At 41.9% G+C, this 17,834-nt stretch overlaps 1 protein-coding gene across 2 annotated transcripts; it reads left to right on the top strand.

The window, feature by feature from the left end:
- The first annotated feature begins 10,999 nt into the window (after positions 1-10,999).
- tcf15 (transcription factor 15) lies at positions 11,000-14,320 on the top strand. Of its 2 annotated transcripts, XR_008572277.1 has the most exons (4): positions 11,000-11,750; positions 12,255-12,451; positions 12,709-12,755; positions 14,259-14,320. XR_008572277.1 is itself a non-coding variant. In XM_054785136.1 (2 exons), exons 1-2 carry the CDS (start codon positions 11,274-11,276, stop codon positions 12,309-12,311), a joined length of 534 nt encoding a protein of 177 aa, XP_054641111.1. In that variant the 5' UTR covers positions 11,000-11,273; the 3' UTR covers positions 12,312-12,511. The 2 variants fall into 2 exon arrangements, 1 of the variants encoding a protein (XP_054641111.1); XM_054785136.1 differs by lacking the exons at positions 12,709-12,755; positions 14,259-14,320 and having other exon boundaries at positions 12,255-12,511.
- The last annotated feature ends 3,514 nt before the right edge of the window (positions 14,321-17,834 follow it).

Below are 17,834 nucleotides of genomic sequence, written 5' to 3' on the forward strand. Positions count from 1 at the left end.
CTATTGATGATCTCCCTTTGTGGCCATTGAGGAAATTAAGGGGGACCAAACCCGAAAAGACTCGGCATTTCCCCTTCAATTTGTTGCGTGTGAGATTTCCTTCCTGTAGCTCTCACTGTCTGGAAGTAACCAAATCCTCAAAGGCCTTTTGACATGCAACACCCACATTAAAAAAAAAAAGATATGCACCTGTTGCTGTGGGCAGCCGTTTGCATGGGTGGCTGTATGTGCTTCATCTTTGGGGATTCAAAGAGATCAGGGAGATTTTCAGGGGTTAAAAGTGGAAGTGTAAAAACGCATTGTTTCCATGCAAATGTTTGTTTTTTCATTTCTGCTTGCGTGCACAAATTGCCCCCACAGGATTATTTCCTCCTGCAGCATCAGTATAAACCAAATACAAACTCAACCACAATTGTAAAATTTTGAATGTCATCAAAATTTTTAGCAAGAGTAGGCCTTAAATGTTGCACAACATTTTGGTCATAATACGTGATGTCAGCATACAGCAAGACCTCACTATATATTATCCCCTCCTCATTGGCCGCTCAAGAGCGAGTGCTTAAAAAGTGTTTTATTGTTTGGAGGTATTAATATTACAGTGTTTATTGTCTTTTTATACTTGTATGTCAGTTAAGAATGGGTACCGTTCCACTGCAATATTACCTACAGGAGTTGTTCTATTTCTGCAATGGTAGTTCTTATTGATAATATTTATGGTATAATAGTGCTCAGATAAAGTTAAAGGAATATTTAAAAATGTCATTTATTGCACTAATTATAACTTTAAATGTAATTTCTCTTAATATTATTAATACTATGATATTATTTTATTGTTTTTTTTTCTCTTTCTCTGTCTCTCAATCTCGACCCAACCACTCGAGGCAGATGGAGTCTGGGATCTTTTTGAGGTTTCTTGTCTTCAAATTGATAACTGACAAATCCAGGTGTTTCCACCCCCTAAAGTGTCCCCCGCCATTGGGGAACCCACGCTTTAGTAAAGCTGAAAAATTCTTTTTCATCGAGCAGCACACTGGTTTTGTTCCACTGTGGGAGGCATTCGTTTTTCTCTCGGAAAGAAGTTTGTTTTAGGTGTTCACAGTCCACAGTGATTTCTCACCGCTTCCTATCCGGAACTAAAACCGACTGCTGGTGTCTGCAGGCGTGTAATTTGTGCCAGATTTGCAATGTAGTGTCCACTGCCTGACTCCACTGCACAGACACACATCATGCATGAGCTTTCACCTCTGTTTGTCCCCCAGTGAAATATTCATTCAGCTGTATTTCACCCAGGCTTAAACCCTGTAAAGTGTCTCTATCTATTGTTGTAAATGGGCTTCGGAATGTGCACACAAGCAAACACACGTGCTAACAGAATAGCTCATCTTCAAAACTTCAGTAGAAAGAGCTGTAAAACATAAACCGAGGTTGCTGAACACAGAGAATGTACTATGTTGACAGACATCCTATAAGCGGAGATACAGTGACTCACTATCTGCCTGGAGAGATACTGAGAAGACTGTTGGAAATGGTTAGCATTGCCGTCTTACAGCAAGACGTTCAAATCTTGGGCTTGGGTTTTTCTGTGGGGAGATTAGGTGTTCTCCTTGCATTTTCTCCCAACTTTGATTGTGCCCTGTGATTAACCGATGACCAGTCCAGAGTATACCTCATCTCAAACCTGAAGTCAGCTTGGATAGAGCCAGTTTTGTCATACAAATATGGTGGAACCTTGGTTAGCATCATTCATTTGTTGCAGAAGGTCCAACTTTAACCGAAACAGAGGCTAACTGAATACATTTTTCTCATAAGAAATAGCCTATTAATCCGTTCCAGAAAGCAAAAATGTTAACATATTTTTGCAATTATAGTTTTAGATGCAGAAAACAATTTGAAAAGCATTTAAAACCACAAACTACGAATGAAAGGGATAAATGAACAATTACAATTACTTTTACCTTCACTGAAGATGTGATTCTTGACATGGCTGTTCCCAAATCTTTCAGCTCAATAACCCAAAAATGGAGCCACATTGGTGACAGCATTTTGACAAAGAAGGTGAGAAACACTATTGGAGTGTATTAACGCAACACGACACTCACTATAGTGTACGCCCTAGATTCCCAAAGTTGGGTACGCAGATTTTTGTAGGGGGTACGTGAATAAAAAATAAAAAAATGGCTTGACTACCTTGGTGCCAAACACTGAGATTTACGTAAAGGCTTCATGTGAACAGCCAAAGCAGGTAGTACCGTGCAGAAGAAAAGTGACAAGCATGGTTCTCTGTGCGTTAGATGAACAAATAAGTAAGTTTGATGACGTTGTGTATTAAAAGTATTTAATCTTGGAGATTTTTCAAGATCATTTAAATTAGAGCCGGTCTTCTTACGTGGTGCTGTGACTTTTATGAGCTGTATGAGCTTGTCATTTGTTTGTTGACTGGCTGCACTGACTATGTTAGAAAGCCCCCAATTTTGCTAGTGTAAGTAAATTTATGCTTTCTTCTTTGGGCGTTGCGGCCACTTTGTTCGGTGTCTCTTGAACACGCCATGTGTGACGCAGATTGTGTATGACTTTTTCCAACGCTGCACAGACAGATGCGTATTTTCAATTCTTCCTTTCACCTCACCCTTGTTCACAAATGTTATTGCTGTGTGTAAATGCACAGAGGTGAGGTGTAATGCTAGCTCTGTGCTAGGTGCATTTTTGCTTGGTGCATCATCTCATGCTATATGTGTTCATATGTCCATTTGGCTAAGCCCCAAATGTAATTATTTTCCTTATTGATTTCTGTATGTTATGCGCCTTTGTTTTCCTAATTATTTAGAATTGTTATGTTTACATGTAACATACAAATATAATACAAATATCTTACCCCTCTAAAACCCTCTTCATTTTAAATTAGTAGCCTATGCGTGCAGTTGAAAAATAAAACACATGATTTTTTTAATATAATGTCATAATATATAATATATTTCATAATATATCAAAAATGTTTCAGTATGTGGTTTGTTTTTTTAAGTGTGAAGGAGTTGGGGGTATATGACTTCCGGGCAGATGTCTGAAGGGGCACGCGACTGTGAAAACTGGTGTACACGAACCGGAAAATGTACGCAAACCGAGGCAAAATTTTTTCGACGTTAACCAAAAAACGTGCTAACTGCGGTGGACGCTAACCGATGTTCCACTCTAATTACAAAAATTTTGCATTTATGCATTTTGTCTGGCATTTAAGCATCAGTCAACACTTTTTTAGAATTGTTTTCAGCCAAGTGAGCATGTTCAGTCAGAAGTGAGAGCTGCCGGTGAGACAAATCAGTACTGATTATTGATTGGGCAATCTCAGCAAATCGGTGCAATGCAGGATCAACATGCAACACTGGAGTCTCCCTAAGACGCTAAGTGCTATGAGTAACATGGTATTGGATTGTGTCTGGTACTCCTAACCATAAAAAAACAGAGCATACTGTAAGCTGAACACCTGTACGTCCATGAGTTCAGTTTTTAGTCTGTAACATTTAAAACTTAAATTTATATGAGCTTACTGTTTTGGAATTGCCTGGCTGATTGCAACACGTCTAGCTATTGCTCAAGCATTTACAGTAGCAGTATGGGGATGGACGAGAATACAGTAACCAGCTGCCTTGGCTATGCCATGATGTGTCAGCAGCAGGGGAAAAACTGCATGTGAGTGAGTCAGCTAAGTCAACACCCATGGCTCCTCTGTAATGCTACAACAATGCAAAAACTTTTGCTCAGTACCACAGCGAACAGACTGAGCACTTCGATCCAACTGCAGACTTTTTGTGGGAACAAGAAGTGAGGCCAATAGGATGTCATTTAAAAAGTTAGAGAACATGTTCCTCTTTGTTCTGTGGCTCAGACAGATCATCAATAAGGACTCTGTGGGTGGCAAACCCAGGCGGCCTCAGCCTCGTCACTGAGGATAAATGGACACTTTCTTTCGATGAGCTCGATAGCAGTTCACAGCTCCATAGAAAAGAGCTTCTTAGAACTTGTCTTCTGTTCAAAGTAAACTGTCTTGAAGTAAATCTGCCACATTTAATGCAGAGTGAATTACATGTTAGAACCTTGACATTGGGACCTCTAAAGTTGAGGTCCCCTGAAGTTACTGTATACAATTTTTGTAAAATATATATATTCATGAGATTGAGTGTAACACCTCTGTACATCTTGCCAGACCGCCACATGAAAAAGTGTTTGCCCCTCTTCCTGATTTCTTATTTTTCTGCATGTTTGTCACACTTAAATGTTTCAGATCATCAAACTAATTTAAATAGTAGTCTATTACAACACAACTGAACACAAAATGCAGTTTTTAAATGAAACTTTTTAATATTAAGGGAGAAAAAAATCCAAGCGTGAATCCAAAAGTGAAACCTAATAACTGGTTGGGCCACCCTTAGCAGCAACAACTGCAATCAAGCGTTTGCAATAACTTGCAATGAGTGTCTTACAGAACTGTGGAGGAATTTTGGCCCGCTCATCTTTGCAGAATTGTTGTAATTCAGCCACATTGGAGGGTTTTCCAGCATGAACCGCCTTTTTAAGGTCATGTCACAGCATCTCAGTAGGATTCAGGTCAAGACTTTGACTAGGCCACTCCAAAGTCTTCATTTTGTTTTTCTTCAGCCATTCAGAGGTGGACTTGCTGGTGTGTTTTGGATCATTGTCCTGCTGCAGAACCCAAGTTGGTTTCAGCTTGAGGTCACGAACAGATGGCCGGACATTCTCCTTCATGATTTCTTGGTAGACAGCAGAATTCATGGCTCCACTTATCACAGCAAGTCTTCCAGGTCCTGAAGCGTCAAAACAGCCCCAGACCATCACACTACCACCACCGTATTTTAATGTTGGTATGATGTTAGTTTTCTGAAATGCGACGTTACTTTTATGCCATATGTAATGGGACACACACCTCCTAAAAAGTTCAACTTTTGTCTCGTCAGACCACAAAGTATTTTCCCAAAGGTCTTGGGGATCATCAAGATGTTTTTGTTCAGCAGTTGTTTTTGTCTTGGAACTCTGCCATGCAGGCCATTTTTGCCCAGTGTCTTTCTTACGGTGGAGTCATGAACCTGACCTGCAGTTCTTTGGATGTTGTCCTGGGGTTTTTTGTGACCTCTTGGATGAGCCGTCGCTGCGCTCTTAAGGGTAATTTTGGCTTTTTCACACAAGGCCATGTAAGTTTTGATATTTTTTCTCCCTTAATAATAAAAGCTTTCATTGAAAAACTGCATTTTGTGTTCACTAGTAATATTAAATATGTAATTTGTTTTAATGATCTGAAACATTTAATTGTGACAAACATGCAAAAAATAAGACATCAGGAAGGGGGCAACCACTTTTCCACACCACTCTATATATCTTGTGTGACCTGAATTTAGAGAGCATCTAATTCACGAATGTCACTTATGTCACAAGTATTGGTTTTCCCAAAGTTTGCTGCTTCAGTGTTTTCAGATGTTTTTGTCAAATGTTACTATGGTATGCCGACGTAGAATTACAAGCATTTCATATATGTCAAAGGCTTTTATCAAAAGTTACATTACATTTATGTAACTAGTCAATATTTGCAGGGTCGTTTCTTGTTTTTCTATTCACCACAGCATGCTGTCAATTCACTTTTGGGTCACGTCCTGACTTATGGCAGCCCATCATTGCATAATCAGTACTTGGAGCTGTCAGAATTTGCAGGCTTTTGTTTGTCCACACGCCTCTTGAGGATTGACCATAAGTTCTCAACGGAATCAAGTTTTGGGGAGTTTCCTGACCATGGACCCAAAACGTTGATGTTTTGTTCCCCGAGCCAGTTAGTTATCACGTTTGCCTCATGGCAAGGTGCTTCATCATGCTGAAAAAAATATTTTTTCATCACTCTTGGATGATTGGGAGAAGTTGCTCTCAGAGAATGTTTTGGTACCCCTTCTTTATCCATGGCTATCTTCGTAAGTAAAATTGTGAGTGAGCCTACACCTTTGGCTGAGAAGCGACCAAACACATGAATGATTTCAGGACGTTTTACTGTTCGCGTGACACAGGGCTGATGGTAGCGCTCACCTTTTCTTCTCTGGACAAGCTTTTTCTGGATGTCCCAAACAATCAGAAAGGGGATTCATAAGGGAAACATGGTTTTACCCTCGTCTTCAGGAGTCCATTACCCGTATCTTTTTGCAGAATACCAGTCTCTTCCTGATGTGGTGGCTGATGTGTGAAGTGGCTTCTTTACACCCTTCTTGACACCAGGCCATTTTGCAAAAGTCCTCGCCTCACTGTGCGTGCAGATGCACTCACACCTGCCTGCTACCATTCCTGAGCAGGCGCTACATTGGTGATGCGCTGATGCTGCTGCAAAATGAACTTCTGGAGACAGTCCAGACGCTTGCTGGACTTTCTTGGGCACCCTGATGCCTTCCTCTCAACAATTGAACCTCTCTACTTGAAGTTCTTGATTAATGGTTGATGGTGGTTCAGTATTACTAGCAGCAATATCCTTGCCTGCGAAGCCCTTTTTGTTCTATGCAATGATGACTGCACGTGTTTCCTTGCAGGTAAAGGTTAACAGAAGAACAAAGATACCAAGTCCCGCCTTCCTTTTAAAGCTTTCAGTCTGTTATGCTCACTCAATTAGGATGACAGAGTCGACTCCAGCCTTTGCCCTTGTCAGGACTCTCACCTATGATAACCAGAGAATCACTATCATGATGTTAGCTGGTTCTTTTGTGGCAGGGCTACAATGCAGTAGAAATCAAAATTTTCATGATAAAGAGGGACTTTGCAAAAAAAATTGACTTGTTTTTGTGTATAATGTGAACACAGTGCGCCCGGGAAGTGACGTGAATGCACGCAGAACACGACGACACGCTGTGTGGTGTGTGTGGAAATAAACATTTCCCCAATTAGTGGTCTCTGTCAGTGTTGCCAACTTGGTAACTTTGTCGCTAAATCTGTAGTGACTTTCTGGTGTTGTTGGAGAATTTTCAGGTATTTGGGGAATTAAAAGTGACAGCACGTATTGCAGTTTCTGTTCTCACTGAGCAGCGGCGGGTGCTGCTGAGAGGTCTGCCCCGCCCCAAAGGGGTCACAAGCCGTCAGTGCGCTGTCAGCTTCCGTGGCACACTGAGAGCAATAGTGGAGCTGTACGCATCCATGAATCACACATGCGCGAGGCGCGATGCCGCCGGGGTGGATCTTGCCCTGTTTTCCAGAGTGGGATCTACAGTAACACGTAAATGTTTCTTAATCTTCATTAAGTTACTACTCATTCCACTCAAGCCTCATTCAGACTCGGTCGATTAGCTGTCAGTGTGTGGCGACTGGCGACCAGTTCCAGGGTGTACCCTGCCTCTCGCCCAAAATCAGCTGGGATAGGCTCCAGCATAACCCCGCGACCCTAGTGAGGACAAACGACATAAAAAATGGATGGATGGATTTAAATCAAGAATCAAGTTTATTTGTAGTTCTAAACATAATTAAGGTGTTTTTAGTCACTTTTTTGTCTGTTCCACTGTCATGTTCTGCTGTAGGTGCTCTACTGCCGCCTGTCTGTACTCTTTTGTAGTGCATGACTGCTCCTGCCGGGGCGGAGCCACCTGGGCGCATCTGGGAGCAATCGCAATCAGGCCTTCTTGAGCCTGACGACGCTTGGACACTCACATGCTGCCAGATTGCTGCAAAGTTTACACTCACTTCCTGCTTAACCATCTCCTGTTGTGATAACTTGTGCTCTAGCTCTCTGGACATACAGTATACACTCCTCAGTGTTTTTGTGAGAATTGAGGCTTACATTTGCTTGTGTGCAAGGCTCATTTATCCGTTTTTCGCAACTAATATTGCCATCTTCATTTCTGCAAAGAATTAACCCAAGTTAAGTGTGATTTGCTTTTTCTTTGGCTTTTGTCATGCCACCACAGAAAAGTATTGGTGATGGCAAAGAGGAAAAATGCAATGAGCAAAGCAGAGAACATATTTGTTTTATTTTTACAATAACAAACTTTTTACACTTGTAATACTACAGTGGAACCTTCCTTAGAGTCATTCATTCGTTTCAGAAGGTCTGACATTAACTGAAATAAGAAATCATGGAAATCCAATTCATCGGTTCCAGAAAGACAAAAATGTTAACACACGATTTTATAGTTTTACAATTATAGTTTGACATACATAAATCAATTGGCTTCTAAATACATATAAACAATGAATGAAAAGGATAAATGAACATTTAACTCATTAAATCCCAGCCATTTTTCAGAAGACAACCCCTTCAGTATCGGCCATTTAAGACCATTTTGACTGATCTTTCAAGGCACACAGAATATTGTGTTGTGTGGCTATATACAGTAAACACGGAACCTACCAAAAGAAAGATTAGACTCCCGTCTTTCATCAGAAAAAAATGTTCATTTCTACCTTTTACTGTTCTTTAGTAATCAGGAGTAGAACATAGGTAAGTTTCAGGAAAATATAAGTTCCCAACAAGAAAAGGGAGAAAACCAGCTTTTTGTGAGGATACATTTCAAGTATGGAAGTATAACTTTCACTTTGACACAAATATTTTGTATTTTTGTGACAGCTCAAATATCTAAACAATTATACCACAACATAAACGATGAACATAAGGGTTTTTTTTACATCAAAATAATTTATTTCCAAATATAAGACCATAAAATATTTACAATTTTCACATTGGGAACTGAACTATGTGTGTGTGCGTATGTGCGTGGGCACGTGTGTGTGCGTGTGCGTGCGTTTACATTTCCTTACGATGCGTAACCTTCTGCACACTACACTCCTCCACGCTCTCCCACTTCCTCCTTCCTGTCATGTGTGATTCTTCTGTCCACATGATCTCTTCCAAGCTCTTATCAAATCCGTTTCTGCCACCTAGTGACCATTTTTATGGCTTAAAATTGTTCTGAAGCATTAGTGCATTAGTGGGGAGTTGCGTCATTGACTCTTTTAACCTCTTGCGCAGAAAAACGTAAAACGCATATAAATACGTTGTTGGGATGGGGAGTTCGAGTTTATAAAAACAAAGCTACGTCGTTGGTATTGAATGGGTTAAGGTTACTTTTACCTTAATTGAAGATGTTATTCTTGATGACTGTTCCCAAAGACATGATGTGGCTGCGAGATAAACCACCACACCTTCCTGTTTAGACATGAGTTGTTTCTTGAATTCAATACTGCAACCCAAAATGGAGCCAAAGAAAGTTGGAGGGCAGCATATTGAATTCAAGAAATAACTGGTGACAAAGCAGGAAGATGGTGTCCGTGTTGTGTCTCATTGCCCTTGTGTCTTTGGGAACAGTGGTATTCTTCAATGAAGGGAAAGTAACCTTAAATGTTAATTTAGCTCTTTCATTCATAATTTACATGCATTTAGAATTGTTTTATGCATGTAAGACTATAACAAAAACTCCAAAAACGTGTTTTGTGTTAACATTTTTGAGCATCAAGCACTGATGACATCATAGACGGATGATGTAACTTCCGGTTCCAGTTGCCATTTTGTTTGCTAGCTAATAGGATGCTAACAAGGAAGGATGTTTTCTGATTAAAAAAAAAAAAAAATTAAGACTACAGACTACTCATGCAGTGTATTAATAACATGACAAGGCGTGCACCATATTGTACGCTAACCGGAAAAGGCACACAAATGGAGGCAAAATTGTGGCGTACATTTTTGACATTAACCAAAAAACATGCGGACACTCCCAGAGGTTCCACGGTACTTAAAAATACCTGTGTGATTAATAGTAAAGGCTTAATTAGAGTAACAGTTTAATCCTGAAACACTGTAGATTAATTTAATTTTGATCATTTCCTTTGAGGAAAATTGGTTCTCAAATCAAACAAATGAAAGGTAGCTCAGCATCGTGGAGCTGTTTAACCTCTGAGGTTCCACTGTACTGTTTTATTCCACTTTTGTGGCGCTATGACTTCTACATGCTCACAAGTTTGAAATGCATCTCAGTGGCCAGAGGAGATTGTGTGTATGCTGACAAGGCTCGGCGGCACCCATTTGCCCCTGTGTTGTTTTCTTTTTGCACTCGGGGCCAAGCAAGCAAATAAACCCTTGCCATTCCAGGATCATCTGTTTGCTGTTTGTTTACTCACACTTAGCTTTCTCCTTCTGTGCGACCTGTGGCCCTCAGTTTGAGCCACAGGCAGCTTTTATAAGGCCGTATAGAAATAAACCACTTCATTTGTTCTGATAATTGTACTTTGAGATTTGAAATATGACCTTAACAAAATATTGAAAGACAATTAAAGGTTGCTATATAATTGGATGTATAAAGTAGGCTGTGTCTGTGTGCTTTGAGCCAACATAAACAAAAAGCACAGCGGGTGGGAGCTGCATAAACATACTAACACAAGTTTATAAACCTGTAAGTATATACGTTATAATACATACAGCTCTCAGAGACACAGCTCTCAGAGACACTAAGGTTTAAACACTTGTCACATGAACGTTTGGTCTCATGAGATCCTAGAGAAACACTGCATCTGCATGAACTTGTAGCACCATTTGGCAATTGCCAGGGTTTGCAAATTGCAATCTGAATGTGTCAAATAGGCTGTTTAAGTTTCATTTAAATGTGAAATACAATGCATTTCTGAGGAAGCTTGGTTAGACTACCCTGCATCCACTAAGCAAATTTAACTCACCCCTTACAGTCTATCACAAAAAAATTATAACTTGTATGAATTGTATTAATTATAAATGTGTATATTCTCATGTCATAAAACGTGATTGGAAGGCATTCACATTGACGTATCAAGTTAAAAACAAACATACATAATCATCTTCAGCTTTTTGGGTTACACATAAATTAACAGAAGTATAACAACTGCTGAGCTGAACTGATGTGGAAACGAATTAAAGGGCTCTGTAACGTCATCACGTTTCATGATGAGTAAGGTCAAAGCTCTAATCTCCTTTGCATAAATGATTCATTGCCGCCGTGCATTGGCCGTCATTAATCATGAAAATGTGTGGTGTTTTCATTTGTTTAATGCGGTGTTATTTAGCAAGATGAAAACAAATGTAAACAGCAATGTAGGCTACTGTATCCCATGCTCGCAGCTCCTCCCATGCAGCACAAGAGCTGATGAGCCAATCGCTCATGTAGTACAAAGCACAGTGACCACTCAAAAGTCATGTTCCTCCAGTGGCCTACAGCTGTGTGTTGGATTGCTGACATGTAGCGCTGCTGTGACCGATAAGAGAGAATTTGGAGCGAAGTTGAATAATGACGTTCGCCATGCTGCGACCGGTGGCCGCGCACTTCTATTCCGACCTGAACATCACGTCCGAGGATGACGAGAACCGCAGCGAGAGCGACGACAGTTCGGACAGGCTCTGTTGCGGTGCCGGGAAGCGAGCGAGGATTGCGCGTAAAGTAGAGGGCGAATCCGTCGCGGTAGTGATGAAGCAGCGGAGCGCGGCCAACGCCAGGGAGCGTGGCCGGACCCAGAGCGTCAACACCGCCTTTACGGCCCTCAGGACCCTCATCCCCACCGAGCCGGTGGACAGAAAGCTCTCCAAGATCGAGACCCTGCGCCTGGCTTCCAGTTACATTTCCCACCTGGCCAACGTACTTCTTCTCGGGGATGGCTGCGAGGATGGACAGCCGTGCCTTGATGTGGTCCATGCTCAGGCTGGAGAGAAGGGAAGCAAGCAGCCGAGGACCATCTGCACTTTCTGCTTGAGCAACCAGAGAAAAGGGGTAAATTCAGCTTGCCGAGCACATTAACAGCCAAACAATGTACTAAATAAATGCACTGAGGTCTGTCGTTATTTTTCATTCCTGGTCAATTTGTATCAGTGTTCTACTGTTTGCCATTTGCCCCACTAAAGAGTAAATTGTGTCAGTAGGAAATAAATCCACGTTAGCGTCTTAAATAATGTAATCATTCCACTCCTCTTGCATTCCAATGTGGCGTCTTCATTTTGTTTTGTTCCTAAAAGAGCGTTCTTTTGCATCTCAAGACCCAATTTGCAGAAAGTAATAATACACAACAGACATAAATGTATATTATGTCAAACATGAATACAAAAAGTGCTGAGCCAAGAAAGTATGTGCCTGCTCAATGATCACTAATATAACATAATTTTCCCTTGGCCCAAAACAAAGCTAGAGCCTAGTCTGTCCTAAACAAAAAAAACAAGACAGCAGATAAACAATTTGAATATGTTGAAATGACTGAAGCATCTTTCTTCTCTAATACAGGATGGCAGTGAATGTTTGAAGATGCGCAGACTGGGCCCACTGCGACTGCGACGCTAACCAAAAACCAGTGAAGGATTAACAACCCGAAAACCCTCAAAAGACTTTCTCAGGGAAGACTCAGACCTGTTGTTATAGCACACATACATGCTGGATCCGACAGTGGAGCCAAACAGCCTATTTATATGTGACCGAGAAATGTAAGCATAAGCCACTCAAAGATGCAGTGCGTTTGTTTGAGTCTTATGAGCGTATGTCCTTTGTTTGCTAAAATTTTTAAATAAAGTTTATTTTATAAAAAAAATGTTGATGGCGTTTGATTAAGTTATAGGAGCTATTATAAGTAATGGATAAATAGTTAGTCAGTTTATCGGTTCCTGAACAGGAAAAAATGTATTTGTTGGCTTTATTTACTGAGAACAATCCCTTACTGATAAAATGTTGTTTTCATTGAAAGACACATCAAGAAAGGGGTTTGCCACTGAGAAGCTGTTTATGAAGCCGGTAAGAACCACAGCAAAAGTCTGAAGTTTCTGGTGTCAATGGCCAGTGTATGTTTTTTTTTTTATCTCACAATTGGTGTTTTTTGAAGTCTGCTATCGATTAGTCACGGCAAATAGTAGCCCACACTCTGCTCGGAGCCCCAAACACAGCTGTTGGTATGCCAGAGGGATAAATCACTGCCATGGGCCCAACGGATAGGGGAGAGATGGGGTGAGAGGTCAGAGGTCATGACAGGAAATAGAAGTAAAAGCCTGTTTGTTGTCTGGTGGAATTGATGCAAAAACAATGAGACTGTAATGTTTATGATGTGTTTGGTGAAACCTCAGTTTGTCTGACAATGTTAGCTATGAACCTACAGTATATATACAGTACTGTGCAAAAGTTTTGGTCCAACAATAGCTTTGCTGTTATAATTACCTTTTTCACAGCAGACATTTCGGCTTAGTAAAATACAGTATATAGGAGGATGGATACAATTTACACAATTGTGCAAAAATACAAATATACTTTGGGGGGGGGAATACATGAGCTGCGGAAAAAATCATTAAAATTTGGTGCGGATACACTGAAGAGTTTTCCGTCATTGTTTGAGCCAGGGTGGAAATCAGTGGAACTGCTTCTCTGTCCACATACAATTTGTTAACAATTTGGCCTTGGCAGAGGTCTACAATAACTGCTAAAACAAATCTAATGGTGAAACATTTTTCCCATTTCATTATTTTATTTTTTATTGTTTCAACACCCGACCAGTCCATGGTGTACCCTCGTCCGAAGACAGCTGGGATAGGCTCCAGCATACCTTCGGGCCTACTGAGGACAAGCGGTACAGAAAATGGATGGATGTTTCAAAACCTGTTCAATCGTTCATCATCGCATAATCTATTTCTGCACATTCTTTGTTCGTTTCGCTCCCGATTAAAAAACGGTGACACCTGAACACAGGAGGTGAACATTTTAATGACAAAATATAAACACATGAATTATTGAAAGTGTCGACATGTTAAACACATGGTGTGAATGAACTATCAGTAATTAATAAAGGGTTAGGATTAAATAAGATCTGCTTCTTCTTACTCCGTTTCCGACATGTTGCATTGTGCAATCGGAAAAGTGATGCTCCACGATGTAATTTGTTAACATGCCTGAAACAAATAAACCATACCATGCCATACACACTGCGCCAACTAAGGTCAGCTATTCAAAAGTATTACATCAAATTCTGCTGAGAAACAAGGCTTAGCACCCTGATAAAATACACCCAACAGGTACAGTACATGGCAGTTGTAGCTCCTGCACACATGCAAGTTGTAGTTTGGCGTCACTTTCAGCCAGACCACAAATTTGGCCTACGGAACGATAGAGGAAGGATCCCTGGTGTCACAAGCGGCCGTAAGGAAAGTGAATATTTGTAGCATGCTGGGGGTCTAAGCACTAAGCTAAGCCCTCCCTCTTCTGTCCAGTCAGGCTAACTGGAATTTGCTGTGCTATGTCCTCCATGTTCAGGGCCCGGGCCCCCTCAAATGGCTCCCTGAGGCTCCCCCCGCCCGACAGGAAGATGTCACGGAGGCACAGGAAGGAAAAACAACGTGCAGCCGACCTCTCTGAGTAACCCTCTGTGCGGCGGGCTTTGGGTCAGCGCCAGTCTTGACATCATCCTGTGCTGGGACCCAGATGTACAGCTCTCTGGTGGGTCCATTCAGGGCCAGCACCAAATAGCGAGCCGCAGCAAAGTCGGAAGGACGCTCTTTTACAGGATGACAGGTAACAAACGATTATAGGAGATGGAGGATCGGATGTGTTTAACATGTCTGACAGGTGAGGATGTAGATCCACCTGGGGACCACTGTAAAGCTTCATATTTACTGCCTCACTTCCCTTTTCTCCAGATCCTTAGACAGACGCTGAGATCCCTAAGATCCCAAAAGAAACTTCGTGTAAGTGACCATAGTTATTTGATGATCGGTAAGTGACCGCAGCCAGACGGATCAACAAGGGTCAGGGGCCTTTGGTAGTGTAGTAGTTCTTCTAGCTGACTTCCATGCTGCTGGTCAAGGCCCCATTAAGTCGCCCTTAGATTGACTGTTGATCAGTCTACGGCAGGGGTTTTTAAAGTGTGGCACAGTGAGCCTCCCCCATTCCTTCCGTGCTCATCCAAGAATCCGTTTACTCTCTCACCATATGGACTGAAAATGCATTCATTTTGACATAACTGAAGTTAGCTTAGAAGCTTAGAAAAATCTGTTTTTCTTTATATTTTGAATCTGCTGCGCCTACCTTAAAGAAGCCCGGGAGACTCGTCCCCCTTTTACCCTATGTCAGCAGGGATTGGCTCTTGTAACGTACCAGGAAATACTGTACAGTCGTCCCATGCCACAAGTTGACTCTATCATCGTTTTTCAAAAATGTTAGTTATTAAATCATGCTGTTTTGTGGCTGAAAACAGCCTATTATTAGTAAAAAAAACAAAAAAACTAAGCATATTTAAGCAGATGTTACATATTTTTGGCCTAAATTAAGCATTTTCAAGTATAAAAATGGCTAGATGCACTAAAATACAAATATAAAGCATTCAGAAGATGCATGCAAAGACGTGGTGCTATGTAGTATTCTACACTGGCCACTAAGTGTCACTAATGTTACTTTAATGTTTGGTGAGGCACACAAGCATCGGACTTGATCGCTGGAACAACAGACTTTTATTGTAGGTTTGAATGATCTCACAACAGGCACAATAATAACAACATAATAATAATAATAATCATAATAATAACACGGGCTACTGTTGCAGTCGTAGTGCACTCCGAGCTGAAGCTCAACTCTGAACCCATCACTTCATCTCCTCCACACATCCCGAACACATTGCAACACACACTAGCATGAGTCTTATTTATGTCTTAAAGGAAAACTGCACTTTTTGGGGAATTTTGCCCATCATTCACAATCCTTATGTGAGACATGAACACATATGTCTTTCTCTTTTCTGTGCGTAAAAACAGATAAAAAGAGACAGCTCATTACTGTACGTAATGGGAAACACTCCAAAAAGCAGCAACAACGCTCCATTTACATGTAATGCATATTAACCAAACTACAGAGACATTCATTCAAAACTGCAGCTGTCACCCTGTTACTCAAAAAACAGGTTTAGACTTAAATGTACAATAACCTTCACCCCTTTTCAAACCTCCTGTTCATTTCCAAAATATTGGAAAAAAACGATGCCTCTCTCATCTAACCCATAATGCCCTTTATGAACAGTTCCAGTCTAGCTTCCGCACCCAACACAGTAATGAAACCGCTCTCCTCAAGATCACTCGCGACCTCCTCATGGCAGTGGATTCTGGCCTACTTACCATCCTAATCCTCCTCAATCTGAGTGGGGCCTTTGACACGATCTCTCACTCCATCCTCCTCAATAGACTTTCCTCCATCAGCATGAGCCACAGCCCCCTCAGCTGCTTTCATTCTTATTTCTCAGTTCATCCGGCTCAAGTCCCACAGATCCCTGCTCTCCCCAGTTACCACAGGCGTGCCTCAAGGCGCTGTCCTAGGACCCCTCCTTTTTATCATCTACCTTCTCCCTTTTGGCAATATCTTCCGTAAATGCAACATCCATTTCCATTGCTTTGCGGATGACACCCAGCTCTACCTGTCGAGCAAACCTAATTCCATCCTCCCTCCCTCCACCCTGACCACCTGCTTAACTGAAATCAAATCCTGGCTCACCTCAAACTTCCTTAAACTCAACTGTGAAAAAACAGAAGTCCTTCTGATTGGCTCTAAATCTACACTATCCAAAGTTGACAGTTTCTCCCTCAGAATTGACAACACCATGGTCTCCCCCTTCCCTCAGGTTAAGTCTGGGTGTCATCCTCGATAGCTTGCTGTCATTCCGTTCCCACATCAATAACATTACCCGGTCTGCATACTACCATCTACGCAACATCAATTGCCTACGCCCATCCTCAGCCCCCATACTACCTCCGTTCTTGTTCACAGCCTGGTTACCTCTCGTATCGATTACTGCAACTCTCCTCTCTCCTTGTCGGCCTCCCTCACAAATCCCTACATAAGCTTCAAATAGTCCAGAATTCAGCCATCCGCATCATCACCAGAACCCCTTCTTTTCATTACATCACCCCCATCCTGCAGCACCTCCATTGGCTCCCTGTCACATCTAGAATTGAATTCAAAATCCTGCTGTCCCAACCCGCCGTACTTGCAAGTGCGTGCAGTGTACTTGCAAAAACGTGGGCAAAATTTAGGGATCCGTACTTGGTGAGTACCGCCTCAGTACGGATTTGGGAGCACGCAGACACGCCGTAGCACTTTTAGTGCAAGAGGAACTTTCGCTGCGTTGGTGCTGCGTCGGGATACGGATTCACCATCACCGAAAACCCTCCTCCTCTCGATCCATGGGCAAACCCATCATCTCCTGCCTCGGCGTCCCTGCTGCCTCTCCCTCTCCCATAGCAAGACAAGTAATGCCACATCGTGCTCATGCGCCGCCACTTGAAGCTGCTCTTGCAGCATCAGAACCCAGGGTCTCTGCGGTGGAATGGGTGGCATCTTGAGGCAGCAGCAGCAGGGACTTCTGGAGAACCTCGGAAGGTCATCCCCGACATCGGGCGGAAAACCTCACGTTCATCGCACTTGCACGCACTTACAACATGCGAGTGAGTAAGGACACCGTATGTGAGAGCACGTACTTATACCTTGTGCAACCGTGCGAGTGATGTGCGTTGGTGTACTCCCTCCCTGCTCCGACCACTCCCTCCCCACGTTTTCAGAAAAACATGGTGGCTGTGGCCCCCCCGAAAAACGTATGGACTAAATGGGTTGTGACAGGGGTTTAAGACGAGTGTAAAGGTGACTATAGGGGTGTTCATTTCATGGCTAGAGGGCTTTTCTAATGTTAAAACCCATCTTTAGAAGGTCGTAAACAGGATTTTTATGCTCTAACTATGAAAATGTTTGGTTTATAAAGAAAGAATCCTACTTTGGGGAAATTCACTTATCACAGTCGGGTCTGGAACCAATTAACTGCAATCAACGAGGGATTACTGTACATAGTAATAG

Source organism: Dunckerocampus dactyliophorus, chromosome 1 (genome assembly GCF_027744805.1).
Source record: "Dunckerocampus dactyliophorus isolate RoL2022-P2 chromosome 1, RoL_Ddac_1.1, whole genome shotgun sequence".
NCBI lineage: Eukaryota > Metazoa > Chordata > Actinopteri > Syngnathiformes > Syngnathidae > Dunckerocampus > Dunckerocampus dactyliophorus.